We start from the raw sequence: 23,846 nt of genomic DNA, 5'->3' as shown, positions 1-23,846 counted from the left end.
CATGCAGAGCGTGAGTAATGCTTCATTTTAATGAGGGATCTTGGGGGTCTATAATAAAGACTATGTGGTATTTCCCACGTGTCTCTTTGGAACGTGGACTGATTGTACCCTGATTGTAGAAGAAAAGCCATCAGAAAGTATGTACTTCCTAAAATCTCTGGGGCGCTACAAGAGTCACATAATTTAATGGCATCTAAATGAATTCACAGAAATACACCCAGCATTCCCAGAGTAAAAATCTTCTCTTACCATAGGTAAGTAAATATGAGTGCAAAGTAATGAGACTGTTGGTGGGCGAGGGGAGATGGGAAGGGTATATGATTTTTAAACTAAAGCTATAGGCAGTTCCAGATGAACTGTAAACATTGTAACACCTCTGGAATAACTCTTAGCTTTCCTACCCGACTCTTCTGAAAGATAAGATGACCTGGATGGGTGGGATCGGGGTGGGTGGGAGCGAGGTCAAAGCAGGAGGGGATGTCTGTATACGTATAGCTGATTCACTTTATTATACAGCAGAGACTAATACAACATTGTAAAAGTAATTATACTCCAATTTTAAAAAAAGCCATCTGAACATCAGGTTCCTATGTATAAAGCACATGCCTTCATTTTTAAGACATTATTTCAGGGTCACACTTTAACCTGTGAGTCCGGATCATTTGAACTTTTTCTTTCAGAGAAAGCCAATACTTAATGTTTTGGTTGGAAACAAAACCAACCTAAAAAGTGACTAGGAAAACAAACACTGCCCAGTCCTTCTGAACAGTGACTGGTCAATGAAGTGGCAGATGGAGCATGACCACATGTTTGTTCTAGGGTCTACTGTCTGGATGTCCCCTTAGATCCAGCCATAGGGCGTGCATGACTTCCCACCAGCAAAGCCCCTTTTGGTTCAGATTTGGAGCCTTATTCAAGCAAAGTATGTGAAATACTGTACTGACCTTTATTTAATATTTCTGGACTGGCTGGAGCAAACTGCTCCACGAGGACTGGACCTCCCAAAGTGCCCCAGGATTCTGGTGGGATTAAATACAGTTCTGGGGTGTTTGGAAGAACATGATTCAGTCCCAAAAGTTTACAGGAGGGGATAGTCATCCAGAACTCAGGACATGAGAGTCCCAAGAGACAGAAGTGCTAGGGGCAGAGACCTCTTTGGCATAGGCTAATATGTTAAAGAGGACTTGGAATTATACAGAGAAATAAGAAACTCTCTATCTTAAATAATTTTGAAATGTTAACACATGGTTAGAACTGAAATTGAAGTGAAATAAATTCATCAGGCAAAAAGTCTTATATCAGATAAATGTGGCTACCTCCCACTTGGGATTTATTCATGCCTAGTAAACCAAGTGGAGATTTCCTGTCATTTATTTACCCCAGTTTTTCAAAACAAAGCCATTAAATGCATGCTCTAGGTGACAGTCAGGCTTTAAACTGACTCGGGAAAATGTACATTTTCACTTGTTTCACTTAGAGGGTGGAAGTCACTCCCGGAAAAGGTCATTCCTTCTGTCCTCATTTGCATTTGCTGCAACTCCCTCACTCCCAACAAAAGCAACAACAACAACAACAACAAAACCCAAGCAAAAGAAGCAATAAAACTGATGTCCAAGAAAAACATTTAGTTTGAAAAAGAGTTGAAAAATGCAGCCTTGGAAGAAGCACTGCTTACATGGGATTGTTCAACAAATTCCTGTTGTGTGAGGTTTGGCATATACTTTCTAAAAATATAAGCATCTGGGGAAATGAGACAAAGCCCAGGTCTTGGACCAAATGAGGCACACAGTGTGAATCTGTTAGTGATTATATCCATAATGAAATATGTGCCCAAATTTAGCAGCACAAAATCTAATACAATACGAAAGCCCGGCAGGCACCATCCTTACCATAATATATAGCCAACAGAGAAGGTACATATGGCGGCCAGTCCGCTGCTCCTGCTGGGATACGCGTGGTGTGATGTCCTCATCTCGATTAATATAAAGGGCAAAACCGTTGTGTGCTGCAAAAGAACAGAGACCAGGTGACACAGGTTCTTAGCATCACCCCTCAACAGCTGTTTTGCCATCACTAGGAGAAAGGATAGTGTTATTTCCTAGTAAAAGTGCCTCAGCACTGACCAGTATATGGCTTGTCTAAGTGGTAGAATGGACATGAAAACATGTAGTCCGGCAATTGCTCCCCTGGTTTTTCTTCTGTATCTTAGTTTTTAAAACTGTATTTTCTTTATTCTCATTACAGGAAATTATAGAAAGATGTAAAGGGAACAAACTAGAATATAATAAAGGAATAAAAACAACCACTGTTCATATTTTGCTATACGTCCTTCCCCCCTCAACTTTTTGTTCATATTATTTATACACAATTAAGATCATACCGTGCATCCCATTTTATTTGGAATTACAGCATAAGAATTTTTGATATGAAATTTTAGAAATAATTTTAGAACATAAACCCTGACCAGAGCTGCTGAAAACTCCATTTTATGGATGGATCAACATTTTTCTATCTATCCATCTATTTATTTTTGACCTCACAACATGGCTTGCAGGATCTTAGTTTTCTGATAAGGGATGGAACCCAGGCCCCAGGAGTGAAAGCACTGAGTCCTAACCATTGGATCACCAGGGAATTCTGTGTACCAACACTTATTTAACTGATTTTTATTCTTGGTCATTAAGTAGTATAAGATTTTTCAATTTTTGCTTGAATAATTTTAATTTAAATAATTTTAAAGATATTCATTTTAAATCAATATCTTCTGTAGAAATTCTTGTTATTTCTTAACTGATGTATTGATGATTTACAATACATTATATTGGTGTCAGGTGTACAACATAGTGATTTAAATTATTTTCTTACAGTCAAAGGTTATGATTTTAAGGCTGTTGATACATAATGCCAAATTATGTGTGAACCAGCAGCAGGTTAGAAAAGAAGGCCATATTAGCTTGCAGAAAGGATGTTCTGGCTTGTACCAGCAGTGCATGGATTTAGATACGATGTTGGACGAGACACTCCAAAGAAGTTGCATGGAATATCCCCACTTGTTTTTTGAACCCAGTGGCCACTCTAGATGCTCAGTTCAGTGGGCCAGGATAGGGATAAAACTTTTCCCCTCCATATGGTAAGAAGAAAGGAAGGTCAAGCACTTCTGACATTGAAATTTGGTGGAAAGACACAAGGGAAAAAGAGCTTCTTAGGTAAAACTGACTCAGGATATAAATTTACCTTCCTTCACTGGAGAGTTTTCCAAGAGTAAGAAGACGGTGGAACTGAGAACTGAACCACCAGCAACTTTGAATTCTATTGAGGATACTCCTTAATGGTCATGAAAGAGGCTTTGTTCTGCTCTTGCTGTATAGTTTGCATGTTCTAGGAAAAGGCAGGAAACTGTATGTTATGATTTTCAAACTCTAATACGTACTGTCACAAAATGGAACCAGGTGACAGGTAGACCTGGGCAGGAAAGACACAGTGGGGATAGCGAAGGGAACATCTTTGGAGCAACTCACTGTTTACATTCATAGAAAAAACAGGATATTGTAAGAAATGATAAGACACTGGCAATTCTTTGCTTTAAACTTTCTCTTCTACATAATTATTCTGACTGCCAATACATGGCAATTAGACTATGGTATGCCTATAATGTCAGGTGGGTGACTCCATAGTTGGGTGGCTTTATATTTCCTTATCCTTTGTTTCTCTGTTATTGTTTTAAATAATTAGTATAATTAGCTCTAAAGGGAACCACACAAAATGTACACGTGTTAATACAGAGATGGTACGTATTTTAAAGACCTATTTCATTGTTTTTTTTCCCCAGTATAATTTAGTCACCTCAGATAATGTTGGCCTGGAATTTCACCAACAATTTGAGATGCCAAAAATAGTTCTACTATAGTGATTTCATGTAAAAAGTCAAAAATATAGTTAGCAATAAGGCTGAGACTTCTCAGATCCCACGTAGAAGAAAAATCCCTGCAAATCAAATGTTTACTCTGAAGATAGTGGTGACTCTAATAGTCTGTGTGGGTTATAAAATGACATTATTTTTGACTTTTTAATATTAAATATATGTAAGCTCTACTTCTTACTCCATTGCATCACACTTAGTAAAAATTCACTCATTTTTCCATAAATTTGTATAAGTTCCAACCACTAATCTGAATATTTTTACCCAGTTAACATTATTTTACCAAGCCTATTTGCTGATCATCAGATGTCAAACCTGGAAAGGTTAGGATGTCCTTTGGTGATGCCAGGGCAAAAAAAAAAAAAACAAAACCTCTTTGAAATACGAAAATCTCTCCAGGTCACTTCATTTCTGGCATCATCGCCATTAAAAAGGAGTTATTTCTTCCATCAGCGAGGACAAAAGATCTTTCTGTGGCTAGCTGTGCCCATGCCAGTTTTGACCAGGGGCAAATTCTGTATGAGAGTAGTAACAGCTTATTATGTAGAATTTTCATGCACTAAAGAACATATATCCTCTTTTCTAAAATTTTATAATGCAAATTATGTTTACTGATAAACATTACATATTAACAAAAGTAAAAATAATGTAAAATATTTACAGCAAGTATAAATGTTTCTCTGCATGTAGCTAAAGTCTTATGACTAAAGAAAAGATTAAAAAAATCTATGAAAGGCCTTGTTGAATCTCTAAGTTACCTTTGGCAGCTAATTGTGACTCAAAATCTGTAGCAGCAAGAGGAGCAATTACTTCAGAAGTAGGGGTACAAGAAATTCAGTTCTAATCCACTCCCAGGCAACACTGTTTCAATGACTTAAGAACCAGGAAAGAAATATTCAGCTCCATTTAAGACCAAAGGTGCACAAGAATGGTAAGCTTACATTTTGTTCACTGTGGTATTTGTAGCACTTAAAAAAGAGCCTAGCACATAGGAGGGGCCCAGTAAATATTTGTGGAGACCATTTAATCTTTGAAACAACATCCTAAATGAGAGTTACTAACTCTTTTCTGTAGATGGGATTAACAAAGACTCGGAAAATTTAACTGCATTTTAAAAAATTATTTATTTGTTGTTTTTGGTTGCGCTGGGTCTTCGTTGCTGTGTGCAGGCTTCATCGAGTTGCAGCGAGTGGGAGCTACTCTCTAGTGTGGTGTGTGGGCTTCTTAACTGCAGTAGCTTCTCCTGTCACAGACTACGGGCTCTGGAGCCTGTGGGCTTCAGTAGTTGTGGCCCACCAGTTTAGTGGCCACCCCCAATACCCCCCGGCATATGGAATCTTCCTGAACCAGGATCAAACCTGTGTCCCCTGCACTGGCAGGTGAATTCTTAAGCACTGGACCACCAGAGAAGTCCAAAGGCAATAACCGCTGTGCCCTACTAAGTAAGTCTACCAAGTGTTCAAGACCAGTTCTGTTTCCAAATTCCATGCTGTTTCATATATTAGAATTATGTCTTTAAAAGATATCAGAGATAAATCATGTTTGACTCAATAAGCTTGTGGCAGTACATGATTTAAGGTCACTTATGTTGTCTCTCAACAAACCAGAACTATTTTTTTGGTTAAGCCTCAATATAAACAAAAAGATTTTCACTGTGAGAAAACACATGTTACTAAATGAGTTCTTTCCTGTGATGTATAGGCAGTCAGAAGAATATCATGGAGGAAGGATACAAATACAAAGTGCTTGCTGCTGCTGCTGCTGCTAAGTCGCTTCAGTCGTGTCCGACTCTGTGAGACCCCATAGACGGCAGCCCACTAGGCTCCCCCGTCCCTGGGATTCTCCAGGCAAGAACACTGGAGTGGGTTGCCATTTCCTTCTCCAATGCATGAAAGTGAAAAGTAAAAGTGAAGTCACTCGGTCGTGTCCGACTCTTAGCGACCCCATGGACTGCAGCCCACCAGGCTCCTCCGTCCATGGGATTTTCCAGGCAAGACTACTGGAGTGGGGTGCCATTGCCTTCTCCGACAAAGTTTCTACAAAAGTCAAAAGTCCTAATTCACTCCTGTCACATGCTACATGCTTTTTAAATAATTTTTTTAGTCAATTCACTTTTTTCCCTTAAATAAATATATTTAAAGGAAAACTTACAAGGTTTATAAACTCTCCTAAATGGAATATATTAATAAAAGATAATCACAAAAACAAATAACAATGAAAACTAATTGATCTTGATAAATATTCAATAGACACGTTTGCCCGTTTGATTCCGAAGCCTGCTCTGTATGTGGTAAGTACGAGTGTTAGAATTAGAGGGGCACTAAAGACATGCATGTAGAGCTGGACAAAACTGACTGACTTAGTATGCATGTACAAAGACAAGACCCTTCTAAATGAAATCAGAAGGATTGAAAGATAACTGAGAGAGAATTACCTTTTCACCAGGTGATTCAATACTATTTAATGCCAGGGCCCTGTGCCCTTAAGTTATCTCAAATACCATCTGAGCCACACATCTATACCCTGGAACAGATTACCTGTAAACTGTACCTGTACCTTCTAAGTGCTGATTTGATTTAGTGGTGGCTGCGCAGGCACAGGAGGGCCAAGAGGAGCCACTCCATGTTCAAGGTCAGGAGGGGCGGCAGTGAGGAGATACCCCTCGTCCAAGGTAAGGAGCAGCGGCTGCGCTTTGCTGGAGCAGCCGTGAAGAGATACCCCACGTCCAAGGTAAGAGAAACCCAAGTAAGACGGTAGGTGTTGCAAGAGGGCATCAGAGGGCAGACACACTGAAACCATAATCCCAGAACATTAGTCAATCTAATCACACTAGGACCACAGCCTTGTCTAACTCAATGAAATTAAGCCATGCCCGTGGGGCAACCCAAGACGGGCAGGTCATGGTGGAGAGATCTGACAGAATATGGTCCACTGGAGAAGGGAATGGCAAACCACTTCAGTATTCTTGCCTTGAGAACCCCATGAACAGTATGAAAAGGCAAAATGATAGGATACTGAAAGAGGAACTCCCCATGTCAGTAGGTGCCCAACATGCTACTGGAGATCAGTGGAGAAATAACTCCAGAAAGAATGAAGGGATGGAGCCAAAGCAAAAACAGGATATGACTGGTGATGGAAGCAAGGTCCAATGCTGTAAAGAGCAATATTGCATAGGAACCTGGAATGTCAGGTCCATGAATCAAGGCAAATTGGAAGTGGTCAAACAAGAGATGAAAAGAGTGAATGTCGACATTCTAGGAATCAGCGAACTAAAATGGACTGGAATGGGTGAGTTTAACTCAGATGACCATTATATCTACTACTGCGGGCAGGACTCCCTTAGAAGAAATGGAGTAGCCACCATGGTCAACAAAAGAGTCCGAAATGCAGTACTTGGACGCAATCTCAAAAACGACAGAATGATCTCTGTTCGTTTCCAAGGCAAACCATTCAATATCACAGTAATCCAAGTCTATGCCCCAACCAGTAATGCTGAAAAAGCTGAAGTTGAATGGTTCTATGAAGACCTATAAGACCTTTTAGAACTAACACCCAAAAAAGATGTCCTTTTCATTATAGGGGACTGGAATGCAAAAGTAGGAAGTCAAGAAACACCTGGAGTAACAGGCAAATTTGGCCTTGGAATATGGAATGAAGCAGGGCATAGGCTAACAGAGTTTTGCCAAGAGAACGCACTGGTCATAGCAAACACCCTCTTCCAACAACACAAGAGAAGACTCTACACATGGACATCACCAGATGGTCAACACCAAAATCAGACTGATTATATTCTTTGCAGGCAAAGATGGAGAAGCTCTATACAGTCAGCAAAAACAAGACTTGGAGCTGACTGTGGCTCAGATCATGAACTCCTTATTGCCAAATTCAGACTGAAATTGAAGAAAGTAAGGAAAACCACTAAACCATTCAGGTATGATCTAAATCAAATCCCTTATGATTATACAGTGGAAGTGAGAAATAGATTTAAGGGACTAGATCTGATAGAGTGCCTGATGAACTATGGACAGAGGTTCATGACATTGTACAGAAGACAGGGATCAAGACCATCCCCATGGAAAAGAAATGCAAAAAAGCAAAATGGCTGTCTGGGGAGGCCTTACAAATAGCTGTGAAAAGAAGAGAAGCGAAAAGCAAAGGAGAAAAGGAAAGATACAAGCATCTGAATGCAGAGTTCCAAAGAATAGCAAGGAGAGATAAGAAAGCCTTCCTCAGCGATCAGTGCAAAGAAATAGAGGAAAACAACAGAATGGGAAAGACTAGAGATCTCTTCAAGAAAATTAGAGATACGAAGGGAACATTTCATGCAAAGATGGGCTCGATAAAGGACAGAAATGGTATGGACCTAACAGGTAGCAGAAGATATGAAGAAGAGGTGGCAAGAATACACAGAAGAACTGCACAAAAAAGATCTTCATGACTCAGATAATCACGATGGTGTGATCACTCACCTAGAGCCAGACATCCTGGAATGTGAAGTTAAGTGGGCCTTAGAAAGCATCACTACGAACAAAGCTAGCGGAGGTGATGGAATTCCAGTTGAGCTATTTCAAATCCTGAAAGACGATGCTGTGAAAGTGCTGCACTCAATATGCCAGCAAATTTGGAAAACTTAGCAGTGGCCACAGGACTGTAAAAGGTCAGTTTTCATTCCAACCCCAAGGAAACGCAATGCCAAAGAATGCTCAAACTACCGCACAATCGCACTCATCTCACACGCTAGTAAAGTAATGTCACAATTCTCCAAGCTAGGCTTCAGCAATACGTGAACTGTGAACTTCCTGATGTTCAAGCTGGTTTTAGAAAAGGCAGAGGAACCAGAGATCAAATTGCCAACATCCGCTGGATCATTGAAAAAGCAAGAGAGTTCCAGAAAAACATTTATTTCTGCTTTATCGACTATGCCAAAGCCTTTGACTGTGTGGATCACAATAAGCTGTGGAAAATTCTGAAAGAGATGGGAATACCAGACCACCTGACCTGCCTCTTGAGAAACCTATATGCAGGTCAGGAAGCAACAGTTAGAACAGGACATGGAACAACAGACTGGTTCCAAATAGGAAAAGGAGTACGTCAAGGCTGTATATTGTCATCCTGCTTATTTAACTTATATGCAGAGTACATCATGAGAAACGCTGGGCTGGAAGAAGCACAAGCTGGAATCAAGATTGCCGGGAGAAATATCAATAACCTCAGATATGCAGATGACACCACCCTTATGGTAGAAAGTGAAGAGGAACTCAAAAGCCTCTTGATGAAAGTGAAAGAGGAGAGTGAAAAAGTTGGCTTAAAGCTCAACATTCAGAAAACGAAGATCATGGCATCTGGTCCCATCACTTCATGGGAAATAGATGGGGAAACAGTGTCAGACTTTATTTTTTTGGGCTCCAAAATCACTGCAGATGGTGACTGCAGCCATGAAATTAAAAGATGCTTTCTCCTTGGAAGGAAAGTTATGACCAAGCTAGACAGCATATTTAAAAGCAGAGACATTATTTTGCCAACAAAGGTCCATCTAGTCAAGGCTATGGTTTTTCCAGTAGTCATGTATGGATGTGAGAGTTGGACTGTGAAGAAAGCTGAGTGCCAAAGAATTGATGCTTTTGAACTGTGGTGTTGGAGAAGACTCTTGAGAGTCCCTTGGACTGCAAGGAGATCCAACCAGTCCATTCTGAAGGAGATCAGCCCTGGGATTTCTTTGGAAGGAATGATGCTAAAGCTGAAACTCTAGTACTTTGGCCACCTCATGCGAAGAGTTGACTCATTGGAAAAGACTGATGCTGGGAGGGATTGGGGGCAGGAGGAGAAGGGGACGACAGAGGATGAGATGGCTGGATGGCATCACCGACTCGATGGACATGAGTTTGAATGAACTCCGGGAGCTGGTGATGGACAGGGAGGCTTGGCGTGCTGCAATTCATGGGGTGGCAAAGAGTCAGACACAGCTGAGCGACTGAACTGAATGGTGCTTTTGCCAGAAAAAATGGAGAAACAGATGAGTACGAAGTTTAGGTATGGATGGAGGAACTTAATGGTATTTAAGAAGATTTAAAAAACGGATTTATATTACACAAGAAGGGTCTGGACTTGCTATGGGGAAAATACTTTATTTGTGATGGCATTTGGTAATCTATAAACTAAAGGAAAGTTTTATAATAAACTTTCCTGCAGAATAAATAGAAGGATTAAAATACATGCTGTGTGATGGTACAAAAGTAGAGCAGATGAATTAGGAGACTGCTCAAGATTACTGTAAAGTTCTAGCATCTGTGGTTATAGTCAGAATGTGTAATACATAAAATATTAAATAAAATTTGAAGACTTTCACCTTCCATTTATTTGGTCTTTCTCCTGGTTTCCAAAATATATAGATATTTAAAGAGAGCATTAAAAAAAATTTTATTTGGCTGCCCTGGGTCTTAGCTGCAGCATATGGGATCCAGTTCCCCGAGCAGTGATCAAACCCAGGCCCCCCCTGCATGGCGACCACAGAGTCTCAGCCCACTAGACCACCAAGGAAGTCCCCAAAATATTTTTTTTAATAGAAAGGTACTGTTTCCATAGCATATAACATGGATTAAAAATCATTTCAATGGACATTGGGGCACATTTACCTTTTCAAATAACTAGTCATAGAAACAACTTAAATGACCAGTGATGGAGGAATGGATAAAGAAAATGTGGTCTGTATATACCATATATACTGTGGAATACTGTGCTATGCTGTGCTTACTCGCTCAGTTGTGTCCAACTCTTTCTGACCCCATGGACTTATAGCCTGCCAGGCTCCTCTGTCCCTGGGGATTCTCAGGCAAGAATACTGGAGTGGGTACCCATTCCCTTCTCCAGGGGATCTTCCAACCCAGGAATCGAACCCAGGTCACCCGCACTGCAAGTGGATTCTTTACCAGCTAAGCCACCAGGGAAGCCCAAGAATACTGGAGTGGGTAACCTATGCCTTCTTCAGGGGAACTTCCTGATCCAGGAATTGAACTGGGGTGTCCTGCATTGCAGGCGGATTCTTTACCAGCTGAGCTACCAGGAAAGTCCATCGCTTAAATATTGGATCTTAAAAAAATGGTACAAATGAACCTATTTACAAAACAGAAATAGAGTCATATATGTAGAAAAAAATTTATGGTTACCAAAGGGGAAGGGTGAACAGGGATAAATTGGGAGATTGTATATATTTTGACATATACACACTACTATGTATAAGGCAACTGAGTGGAATGTCTAAAACAAAGAACTAATAAGAACCTACTGTACAGTACAGGGGACTCTACACAATACTCTGTAATGACCTACATGGGAACAGAATCCAAAAACAGTGAATATATGTATATGTGTTGACATAACTGCCTCACTTTGCTGTACAGTGACACAGGACTGGAAAAGGTCTGTTTTCATTCCAACCCCAAAGAAAGGCAATGCCAAAGAATGCTCAAACTACCACACAGTTGCATTCATCTCACATGCTAGTAAAGTAATGCTCAAAATTCTCCAAGCCAGGCTTCAACATTATGTGAACCATTAACTTTCAAATGTTCAAGCTGGATTTAGAAAAGGCAGAGGAACCAGAGATCAAATTGCCAACATCTGCTGGATTGTCAAAAAAGCAAGAGCGTTCCAGGAAAACATCTACTTCTGTTTTTTTGTCTATGCCAAAGCCTTTGAGTGTGTGGATCACAACAAACTGTGGAAAATTCTTCAAGAGATGGGAATACCAGACCACCTGACCTGCCTCCTGAGAAATCTGAATGCAGGTTAAGAAGGAACAGTTAGAACTGGACATGGAAAAACAGAGTGGTTCCAAATAGGGAAAGGAGTATGTCAAGGCTGTATATTGTCACCTTGCTTATTTATCTTTTATCCAGAGTACATCATGAGAAATGCTGGGCTAGATGAAGCACTAGCTGGAATCAAGATTGCTGGGAGAAATATCAATAACCTCAGATATGCAGATGACACCACCCTTATGACAGAAAGTGAAAAATAACTAAAGAGCCTCTTGATGAAAGTGAAAGAGGAGACTGAAAAAGTTGGCTTAAAGCTCAACATTCAGAAAACGAAGATCATGGCATCTGGTCCCATCACTTCATAGCAACAGATGAGAAAACAATGAAAACAGTGAGCGACTTTATTATTTTGGGCTCCAAAATCACTGCAGATGGTGATTGCAGCCATGAAATTAAAAGACACTTGCTCCTTGGAGGAAAAGCTATGACCAACCTAGCATATTAAAAAGCAAAGACATTACTTTGTCAATAATGGTCAGTCTAGCTAAGGCTATGGTTTTTCCAGTAGTCATGTATAGATGTGAGAGCTGGACTACAAAGAAAGCTGAGCACCGAAGAATTGATGCTTTTGAACTATGGTGTTGGAGAAGACTCTTGAGAGTCCCTTGGACTGCAAGGAGATTCAGCCAGTCCATCCTAAAGGAAATCAGTCCTGACTATTCATTGGAAGGACTGATGCTAGAGCTGAAACTCCAACCCTTTGGCTACCTGATGCTAAAGCTGACTCATTGGAAAAGACCCTGATGCTGGGAAAGATTGATGGCAGGAGGAGAAGGGGTCGACAGAGGATGAGATGGTTGGATGGCATCACTGACTCAATGGACATGAGTTTGAATAAGCTCCAGGAGGTGGTGATGGATTAGGAACCCTGGTGTGCTACAGTCCATGGGGTCACAAAGAGTCGGACGTGACTGAGCGACTGAACTGATGATGATGCAGAAACTAACACAATGTTGTAAATCAACTACATGTTAATATAAATTTAAAGACACACACAAAAAAGGTTTTCTTCCTTGGAAGCCAAAACGTCTTTTGAACATGAGGGGTTCCAGACCATCCCTTGCCTAGCTGGATAACGAGAGAGCTGGCCGTCCTCTGTCCATTGATTTGCATCAGTAGGGCACAGGCAGACCTTTGGGAATGTTCTCAAGGTAACGGATGCATCAAATCGCTGTCTGAGCTAGCTAAAAATGAGATTGCTGGGGACGTCTGGCTTGCTGGATTCCAGTGGCGTAGGGCTCATGGTGGTCCCCATGTGAGTAGAACACAGTTCTTCCCCTCATGATTGTCAGGATAGGTTTTCTTATATTCTACGACCAATTTTGATCATAAATAAAAAATTGAAGGATGGCTGTGTGTGTGTGTGTGTTTGGAGCCCCTGCATTCTTGTGGGTACTTGGCTGCAGGCAGGGTGAGAGATGTGATCAGACTTGCCTGGGAGCAAGGGGTGAGGGACAGTCCTTATGATATCCTAGCAATTGACTGCTGTTGCTGTTCAGTCACTCAGTCATGTCTGACTCTTGTGACTCAATGGACTGTACCCTGCCAGGCTCCTCTGTCTATGGAATATTCCAAGGCATGAATACTGGAGTGGGTTGCCATTTCCTACTCCAGGGGATCTTCCCCATCCAGGAATTGAACCTGCGTCTCTTGCATCTCCTGCATTGGCAGATGGATTGTTTGTCACTGAACCACCAGGGAAACCCTCATAAATTATAAATAAAAATAATATGGAAAACAGCTCTAGGATACAGAAGGCATACACTCCATATTTTAACATGAATATTTTGTTCCTTTGCTCTGCCACCCCTTAACCAGACTAAAAGGGGATTAAAACAGAAATTTCTGTGCTGTCATAAAGCAACAAGGAATTTCCAACTTTGAAGTTAAAGCCCATTGTATTAGCAAAACATGATCTAAAACGATAGGAAGGGTGATATGAGAAACACTGGCCCCCTCCAAAAAAAAATCGCAAAACACTGACAGATTCTAACCTTTGCAAAGCTTCTGGGCTCTCCAAATAAGGCAAACGTTTGATGAACACAGAGAAAAGCAGCGCTGGGTGGGGCATGCGCAGAACTGGGGTGGGGCTGCTCCTGGAGCAACCATAAATTCAGTCAGTGGATGTGCCCAGATGGCAATGTCAAACCGGGCAGCTTGGAAACAAAGCTGAGGCAGGCTCTAAAAATCCTTAATTTTAAACTCTGAAAACCGAACCAAATACTTTCTCTTGCCACCAAAAACTGTCATTATTAACTTTATTAATTGGTCAGCTCAAAATCTGCCACCTTCCCTCACTCTCTTCACAATAGGGATATTTTGGTGTGTTTTTTACCCTCAGTAGTTTCCAGTCTCTAGGAGTCAAATGGAACTTCCCCGTGTCAGGGGCCTCCCTCTCCTGAGAGCTAAGGTGCTGGCTTTAACGTGGTCACACCAGCACAATATGATACAGAATCTCCCCAGAAACACCAGAGCCTTTGAAATTGTGCCTTTTCTCTGTGGAGCTGGATACCTGTCACCGCTGGCTCTCAAACTGTCCGAGATACGCTTACACAGGCTTCTCAGAATGAGGTTAGAAATGTGACCCAGGGTCAGAAACGTAGATTCAGATGGAACCAATATTTCTTGAGTGTCAGTATGTTCCAGGCACTTCTAAAATGCTTTATGGACTCAATACTAAATTTGGGACTCATCCAGTTCTAACATTAGCCCCAGCAGCTCTTAGGATATGGTTTTAATAATTAGGCCAAATAAACAAAACAGAGTCATGCATTGAACCAAGACATGCGTATCTTTGCAATTAAAAGCAAATGATGCATCACAGAAACAATTAACACTGGTACAGTGGTACCAGGCTATGATTTCTGCATTTAAAAAGCACTTTCAATATGACTCGAGGGAAGTTAGTACCTCCTGCTGAGTCTTGCTAGTGAAGGTATCCACAAGGTGCCGAGGCTCTGTGGCATTACTGGAAAGCTCCAGAGCGGTGCCTTCTTTTCAGCCCAGCAGCCTGTGGGCCACTAAAAGGAATTTTGTGAATGTGGTTCCAGAAATAACCCATGTCGTATCTTAAAAGGTAAGAGTGACTTGGAAGTGACCCCATAGTCACTTGTTCCATGAACATTTCACAATTAGTATCTGTGGTTCGCACAGAATAGCAATGTGAGGATGACTGGTCTGAGATGATCAAGTGATTACAACATGATGCGCTACACACAGATGTGCACACTCAGGAGAGTGCAACAACTGGTGTAGATGTGCACACTCGGGACGGTGCAACGATTGGGGTGACCTGGTCTGCTGGGGTAGGTTGAGGGAAAGCTTCACACACCAGAAGACATTTCAATTGGGTGTTTACATGTGACTAGGGCTTCACAAGTAGAATAAAGGGCACAGGAAGAAGTTCATTTTCCAGCTCAAGAAGAAGAAAAGATGTAAAGGCACCGTACAGACCACTAAGGAACCATCACCATGTCACAGGACATGAAAGAGCACGAAGAATGATGTCTGGACAGCTGAGGTGGGCAGAAGCCAAATTGTGCAGTATTTTTACATGGACTCTGTTTTTGTAAGCAGCAGAGGTAGCTCTGCTTAAATTCCTCCATACAGCTGGAAGTGCACGGACGTAGGAGAAACATATTTGGGTATTGATAGGAGAAAGGGCAATATACTTTGGCCACTTGATCCAAAGAGCTGACTCATTGGAAAAGACCCTGATGCTGGGAAAGATTTGAAGGCAAAAGAAGCAGGTGGCAGTGCACGAGATGGTTAGATGGCATCACCAGCTCAATGGACATGAATCTGAGCAAACTCCGGGAGATAGTGAAGGACAGGGGAGCTTGGCAGGGTCTCAGAGAGCTGGACATGACTTAGCGACTGAACAATAATAAAGCAGAAAGGGCAAGCTGGAGGCAGGATGGAGGACAGACTGCAGAGAGGAGAGATTTGTCTACAGACAACGGTCCTCTCTCCTTCCTTCCCTTTGTCCTGCCCGCTCTTTCCTCAAGGCAGGAACCTGACTCTCTCCATGACTTTCTTCTAGGTCTTCCTCAGCCTCCTCTCTCCCTTACCTCTCTACAGCTTCCTCACCTACAGTTTCCCCCTCTTTACTTCTCTTTTACTTTAATAATTGCCATACTACTGGAAAACGGTACAAGGGAAAGACTAAAAAAGAAATCTGGTCTTCATTTTATTATTATTTTATTGGAGTGTAATTATTTTATAATGTGTTAGTTTCTGCTGTGCATTGAAAAAGTTCTGGCAAACATATATGATAGGTTAAACAAGCCAATGACTTCATTCATCTCTGTCTTATGTTGCTTCCCCCATCATTCATTATGTGCAGAAACACTGCATATACAGTAATAAGAATGTTTATCATTTCCTAAGCTTCTAATACAAGCTCAGTTTTATATTCTAAACATTTCCAATCAGCATTATATTTAATTCTTAGAGCAACTCTAATTAAACATATTTTCATCTCCATTTTATAAATGGAGAAGTAAAGGAACAGAGGGATGAACTTGTCAGAGGTTACACAGAAGTAGGCAATGGTGTAGCCAGCCTTAGACCTCAGATCTGTGAGTGTGAAAGTCACTCAGTCATGTCCGACTCTTCGTGACCTAATGGACTGTAGCCCGCCAGGCTCCTCTGTCCATGGAATTCTCCAGGCAAGAATACTGGCATGGGTAGCTGTTCCCTTCTCCAGGGGATCTTCCCAACTCAGGGACTGAACCCAGGTCTCCCGCATTGCAGGTGGATTCTTTACCGTATGAGCCATCAGGGAAACCTAAGAATACTGGAGTGGGTAGCCTATATCCCTTCTCCAGGGGATCTTCCCAACCCAGGAATTGAACCGGGGTCTCCTGCATTACAGGTGGATTCTTTACCAGCTGAGATACCAGGGAAGTTTGTAGACCTCAGATCTACTAGGCTCCAAACCTGTGTTTTTTTCCTGAGTGACACATACTGCTCCCCGAACTAGCTTGTTTGTTCATTCACTCAATTAAAAGCTTACTGTATTCCTGTCATGGGCAATTCCCGATTTCATGTATTTAAATATATTCCAGGATAGAGGAGACAAGGATCGTTGCCCCAACGGATGGCTGTTCTCAGGAATGCATTTCAATTTTGTTGTTGTTGTTCAGTTGCTAAGTTGTGTCTGATTCTTTGTGACCTCATGGACCGTAGCACACCAGGCATTTCAATTAGGCAAATACAAATGTGGCGTCTCTCAGCTCAGAAAAGTCATTAGGACTGCATAAGTATTATATGAGATTCTGTAGTAAAAGTGACTTATACACTACATGCAAAAATAACTGAGAGAGATTTTGGGAGATCTCTCACTTAAGACAAATTGCTAAATGATATTGTCTAATACCTACTGCATGCCAGTCCTCTATGTGGATTCAGTTCAGTCGCTCAGTCATGTCCAACTCTTTGCAACCCCATGGACTGCAGCACACCAGGCTTCCCTGGCCATCACCAACTCCCAGAGTTTGCTCAAACTCATGTCCAAAGTCATTTATATCTTACAGTGATCCTCTGAGGCATATGTTTACATCAATTCTGTTTTACAAAAATCGAGGCACAGGGAAGTTGACGAAGTTGCTCTGGGTTCACCAACTGGAAGGTAGTGGGTTTGGGCTTAGACTTGGGCAGTTTGGCTTTCGGACTTATTCTTGAACTGTGATGCTCTATTGCCTGTGAAGTCCTTAGGAAGACCTGAGGATTGAGAATGGTCAGTGGAAAAACGGAGACAAGGAAGTGATGCTCTTGGTCTCTTGATTGTGCCTGGGAGGAGGAGCCTGGCCCTTCCCTCACCCACCCATTCACCTTATGGGGCTTCAAGGGCTGAAGGATGAGGGGCCTCTACACCCAAGGTTAAAAGGGAGACTCAGAACAGACTTCCCATTCATGTTTGGGGGTAAATCTCATGGGTACCAAGAGCCTCAGGTAGGCAGAGAGAAAGGACTAAGAACAACCGCAGTCCACTGACACAGGCAGGCACTGAGGTGCTACCAGCGGCTTTTTCTTGTCTTTTCTTTGGCCTCAGTTCAGTTCAGTTCAGTCGCTTAGTCATGTCTGACTCTGTGACCCCATGAACTGCTGCACGCCAGGCCTCCCTGTCCATCACCAACTCCTGGAGTCCACCCAAACCCATGTCTATTGAGTCGGTGATGCCATCGAACCATCTCATCCTCTGTCGTCCCCTTCTCCTCCTGCCCTCAATCTTTCCCAGCATTAGGGTCTTTTCAAATGAGTCAGCTCTTCATATCAGGTGGCCAAAGTATTGGAGTTTCAGCTTCAACATCAGTTCTTCCAATGAACACCCAGGACTGCTCTCCTTTAGGATGGACTGGTTGGATAAATGTATTTGGAAAGCATTTTAGTGGGTGGGTTGAAGAGGAATGGAAGGAAGAGTAATGGGAGACATATTAGAGGTAGAAGGCAAGGCGAATGAGATTTAATCAGGTGTTCTTTTCATCAGAAAAACTTCCAACACTCTTAAAGCTCAGGACACACTGTCAGGTTCAGGGAGCAGGTACAGAAAAACTAAACTCATTGTGAGAAGCACTCTGAAATTAAAAAGAACTGGCAAAATAAGAAAGTAAGACTTTAATGTCATTCATATGCTTCTCTAAATTATTTTGAGCTCCACAGAAATATGCATCCAAGTCCATCAGCATCCTCTACTGTTAGGGCATTATTCTGACCACTTGATTCCCTTCTCTGAAACCTTCTCACTCTCTTCAGAACAAAGTCTGAGTTTCTTACCACTGCCTTCAGAGACACATCCCATCTACTAGACTCAGCTGGCTTTTCTAGACTAATCTCACACATTTTGTACTGGCAACTTTACTGTTCCACCAAAAGACCTTTCATGGCCAGGCCTTTGCTCACGCTCTTTTCTCTGATTATAATTCTCTGATATTTGGGAGCTTCTCTTTAGTCCACACCAAAGGCATGGTCATTTTCTGCTTATCAGAGAATCATCCCTCACAGATCTCTGCTGCTTCACAGTTAAGTTGGGCAGTGGGACTAGTTCTGGTCAATAGGCTATTATTAACAAGAGTGATGTGGACGCTTCTAGGTTGATGCCGGTGTGAAGATACTGAGTATCAATAGGCCACAGAATGCTACAGTGGACACAAAGGAAGGGGAGCACCGTGAGGCGTGGGGAACTTCTTTAGGGAGAAGGGACAAGCTCTACTGACCACTGTAGACTTCACCCCTGCTCTGAACAGGCGACTTAACAGTGCTGCAACAAACCTTTGTTCAAGGACCACGAAAATATGATTTTCCCCTAGGTAAGCCCTGTTTTCCATTAGTTTTAACATTAAAAAAACCTGGCAATTTAAGATGAATAAAAAATAAATTCCTAGATGCAGTATATAAGTGCATTAAAAATACCTTCATCTTGAAGGGACAAAAAATAAAATTTTCTATTACAGATAGGAATGGGACTACTTTGACCCAAATCATATTCATCTGGTACTAAATCACCTAACTAAAGCTGAAGCTAAACAGTCACAAAATACAGAGAGGCATTAATTTTTTAAAGTGAGAAAATAGTAACACATTTTCATCAACTTTGGTAATTTCCCTGCATTCCTCTACCGCAATGCATAAGCAGATTTCAGCCATCCCAAAGAAGCTTCTTCACCGAGTCTTCAAATACAATGATTTCAAATGGTTTTCATTTAGCCTTGTTTATGATAAAATAAATGTTATTCTGATTGATTGGCAAATATCTACCAGCAGCTATAGGAGCAATTATGTTTGACATGAAGACGTTATAAAATCTATAACCCAAACCTTTAAAGCCCTATTTGAAAATGTCAAATTTGACTTATGAGAACCAGTTATAATCCAGCTTCACGCAAAAAGCATTAAGTTAATGCTGGAGCAAAGTACTGTGGCCAAGTGTGCGCTGGCATAATTAATCAGGGATGTTTCAGAAAAGAATCGTCTCCAAGAGGTTATTGATTTACTGTCACGACACGTTTTTCTTACGGCTGCGCTGGTGCTCTGGAGCCGGGATGCACTGGCATGCATTTTTCAGTGACTAGGCCTTGATCTGTCCTCCTGGAATCCTGCCATCCTCACTGACATCTGCAAACACTCACATTTGACAGCCTCATGCCTGAGCCTGGTGGCTTCCAAGTTGATTAGGATTAGTTCAGAGGGGTTTTGGACTAGACTGAATGTAATCGAAAGCAGAGAGCCATGAATCTCCAGAGGGTGACATGCACCCTGCCAATGGCATCATGTTAATAGAGTGTGCATATGCATACACACACATACATGCAAACACACACATATGCACACACCATAAGGCATATGCAAACCCATCCATGAATACACACATGCATACACCCACACACACCTGTGCACGCACACACACACACACACACCCATGTGAACATACATGCAAATGCACAGATACAACAACATACTTAAGGAATGGGGAAGATTTCAGTTTTAATCTTTAAATTTATCTCTATTTTTCAAAATATATATATATATTTATTTATTTGGTTGCACCAGGTCTCAGTTGTAGCACGTGGGATCTAGTTTCCTGACCAAGGATCAAACCCGAGCCCCCTGCATTGGGAGCATGGAGGCTTAGCCACTGGATCACCAGGGAAGTCTGGAAATTTATTTCTATGATCTATTAAACTAAATTCAAGCTTTTTCAGAAGCACTATTTAACATGCATAAAAGTAGCTGTGATTTAGCTCTTTTTCACAATCATTCCATGACATAAGGTAATACTGTCAGAGGAGACTTTACAGCATCAAGTATTTAAACATTCTCCCAAAGATTACAAGGGAAAGTCAAGGGAGAAAGGCAATTTAGCTCAGAGCACAAAACGTTTTATCTGTAGCCTCTTAATTTGACTTTGCAAACAGAAAAGGACACACTTTCTACTCAGAGCAATGCTGGTTGTTATAGTCGTGTGGGTGGTCGGACAGTAGGTACTGGGGGGAGGGGGGCCTCTAGGAAATGGATAACATCTCTGTTGCCCTGTGCACACAGCACATCAAGTTCACTGCTCCTTCTAGGCCTTTGTTCAAGCAGTCATTCCCTGCACAGTCTCGTCTTGCTTAGGCTGTACTGATGATTAAGTAGCCAGCACTGAATCTAGACTCTAGTGGTTGCACAGGCTCTGCTTGCTGTGGAGAGATGGAGAGAAGGCAGGACCAGGAAGCCATTCACCAGTAGAGGGCTATATAACTTTGAGCCGACAGGGGTCCCTCTGGACCCCAGGCTCTTCATCTCTAAGAGTCTGCAGCAGTTGAGAGAAGGGATCCTGCACAGGTCAGGTTCCCTGTGAAGCAGACTCTTGAGATGGGAACTGGTGTGCAGAGGTTTATTTGGGAGTTTCCAAGGGTCAGTGCCTGTAGGCGGAAAAGAAGGGCAATAAGGCAGAGGGTGAAGTATGCTCGTGATGCTCAACGAGGGTCTTAACTGACTCTACCAGGAGATCTGAAGCTGGGTTGGCCCTTCAGTGTTGTCCCAAATTGGAGTAAATGGGCCAGGTCTTTATCCCAAGCATGGACTAGTGATGGGATATGGCTGTCTGGGGAAGGGGGCCTGACCTTTAGCAAGATGGCTTGGTTCTGGTGAGAGTGGCTCCCAGAGAGAACCTCCAATGAGGGGCTGAAGAGACAGAACCTCCAGCTGCTGGGGAAGTAAGTCCTTCAGTCCCCAAAAGGGACCCACCCAGGACATCACAGCACCAGGAGAGCATATCCATAGTCATCATGCAGCCAGGTCCAAGCTCTGTGTGTGATACTCATCAAGGGAATATAGCAATATATCAATACAGTGATGGGTGGTTTTCTGTGCTCTGTGCTGTGCTCAGTTGTGTCTGGCTCTTTGTGTTCCCATGGGCTGCAGTCTGCCAGGCTTCTCTGTCCATGGGATTTTCCAAGCAAGAATACAGGAGTGGGTTGCTATTTCTTTCTTCAAGGAAGATTCCCATCCCAGGGATCGAACCCATGTCTCTTGCATCTCCTGCATTGACAGGTGGGTTCTTCACTACTGAACCACCTGGTTGACAGCTCACAACTCACTCCAGGACTATGACTCCCCTGACATCACATGACTTACTGATTTAGGAGACAAGGAACTGGTCAGTCTACAGTAAATTCCTCATTACCACCTAGTTTGGGATCTATAAAGGCAGCTACCGTAATTTTATACATGGTCATGCATGAGTAACAGGCTTCCTTGACATATAACTGGGTTTCTTACCAACCAAGGCATGGCTGGCACTTAATGCTCTTTAAAACTTGCCATCCATCTGTAGCTATACGACAACTTATTCCGCTGAGTAAGGCTGAATCAGGCACATGCTAGACCATGTAATTTTGGTCCCTGTGAATCTGAGGCTCCAGGAACAATGCCAGTCATACAGATGTTGTAAAGCTCTAATTCCCCTGTGAGACAGTGCGTTTGGGAGGGGCTTCTGGAGGAAGAAGAATCTTCATGTTCCGTATCTAGATCACACAAAAGATCTTCAGTTTTATTTTTCCTTATGGCCTTAGGTCCTGTTACTTGCACCCACTGATCAATATTTTAAATGATTTTATTTGCCAAGATGTATCGGAGAAGGCAATGGCACCCCGCTCCAGTACTCTTGCCTGGAAGATCCCATGGATGGAGAAGCCTGGAAGGCTGCAGTCCATGGGGTTGCTGAGAGTCGGACATGACTGAGTGACTTCACTTTCACTTTTCACTTTCACGCATTGGAGAAGGAAATGGCAACCCACTCCAGTGTTCTTGCCTGGAGAATCCCAGGGATGGGGGAGCCTGGTGGGCTGCCGTCTATGGGGTTGCACAGAGTCAGACATGACTGAAGTGACTTAGCAGCAGCAGCAGCAGCCAAGATGTATATATTCAAGTCCTAATCCTCCCTCATTTTTATATAATTAATCAAAGACATATATTTTTGGCTAGCTTCAGATCAGTATGAGATCAATGGTATTACCTACCCGGTGTTCACAGTTCAGCCAAATCAAAGAAACCTGACATTTTCATTAGCCTCTCCAGACTAATCAAGGGGAGAGAAACATTTTTGCAAGCTTACATGCAGCTTGGCGACTCTTCCCCACGCCTACTTTTGTTGACCCCATTAAGAGTCAGGTCCCCATCCTGCAAATATCTTAGGTAAATAGAAAAATCCCCAGTGTCTGCAGTCGTGAGTGGAATTTACGACTCTTCACCCGGAGCCTTCCTCATTAGTGGAGAGTGGACTTTTAAGAGCTATTCATCACTTTTTGTCTGCAGGTCAATTCCTTGCTCCAGCCAACATATCTCCCTGACCCAATATTCTTCTCACTTTGATAGCCATAAATCTCAGCTTTATGGGAGCCACTAAAGAAGGAAGCTGGATGAGGTCAGAGCTCACTCGGAGCCTTGAGAATCTTTTCGGTCTCAAGAACTGAAGAGGATGAAGGGAGAATGGATGAGAGAAAGACTGCTCAAAAGGTATCAAATGAGAACCGTTATGGGTTGTGTGAACTAGATATGACAGCCAGTTCCCAGAATACTGGGGCTAGGAATAAAGCGAGCTGAGGAATATAAAAAGCTGTGTGCTGAGCTGTATGAGAAGCAGCTTCTGGGTTATGAAAGTGGAGCGGACTGAAAGTATAAATCGATTCAGTAAATGTTTTGGTAAATTTGTGAGTATGATCAATGAAAAATGGATTACTAGGAAAGGCTGCTTCTGCTGCTGCTAAGTCGCTTCAGTCGTGTCTGACTCTGTGCGACCCCACAGATGGCAGCCCACCAGGCTCCCCCGTTCCTGGGATTCTCCAGGCAAGAATACTAGAGGGGGTTGCCATTTCCTTCTCCAATGCATGAAAGTGAAAAGTGAAAGTGAAGTCGCTCGGTTGTGTCCAACTCAGCGACCCCATGGACTGCAGCCCACCAGGCTCCTCTGTCCATGGATTTTCCAGGCAAGAGTACTGGAGTGGGGTGCCATTGCCTTCTCTGAGGAAAGGCTAGGGTACGTTAAGAATATCAAGTGTCTTTAGAGTTGAAGACAAATAAGTCCTTCTCCAATGTGGCCGCAGAAGACCCTGTCCTCTGGCCTTAAC

The 23,846-nt window shown here is 42.4% G+C and overlaps 1 protein-coding gene across 2 annotated transcripts in view; it reads right to left on the bottom strand.

Annotated features, from left to right (window-relative positions):
* AIG1 (androgen induced 1) overlaps positions 1-23,846 on the bottom strand; it is a 272,842-nt gene that overhangs the window by 39,446 nt on the left and 209,550 nt on the right. For both annotated transcript variants that reach the window (XM_027551735.1, XM_027551736.1), the window contains exon 4: positions 1,890-2,005. In XM_027551735.1, coding sequence (XP_027407536.1) covers positions 1,890-2,005 — 116 coding nt within the window. The remainder of the gene's footprint in view (positions 1-1,889; positions 2,006-23,846) is intronic.

Source organism: Bos indicus x Bos taurus, chromosome 9 (assembly GCF_003369695.1).
Source record: "Bos indicus x Bos taurus breed Angus x Brahman F1 hybrid chromosome 9, Bos_hybrid_MaternalHap_v2.0, whole genome shotgun sequence".
Taxonomy (NCBI): Eukaryota; Metazoa; Chordata; class Mammalia; order Artiodactyla; family Bovidae; genus Bos; species Bos indicus x Bos taurus.
This window is presented reverse-complemented; position numbering and strand designations above follow the sequence as displayed.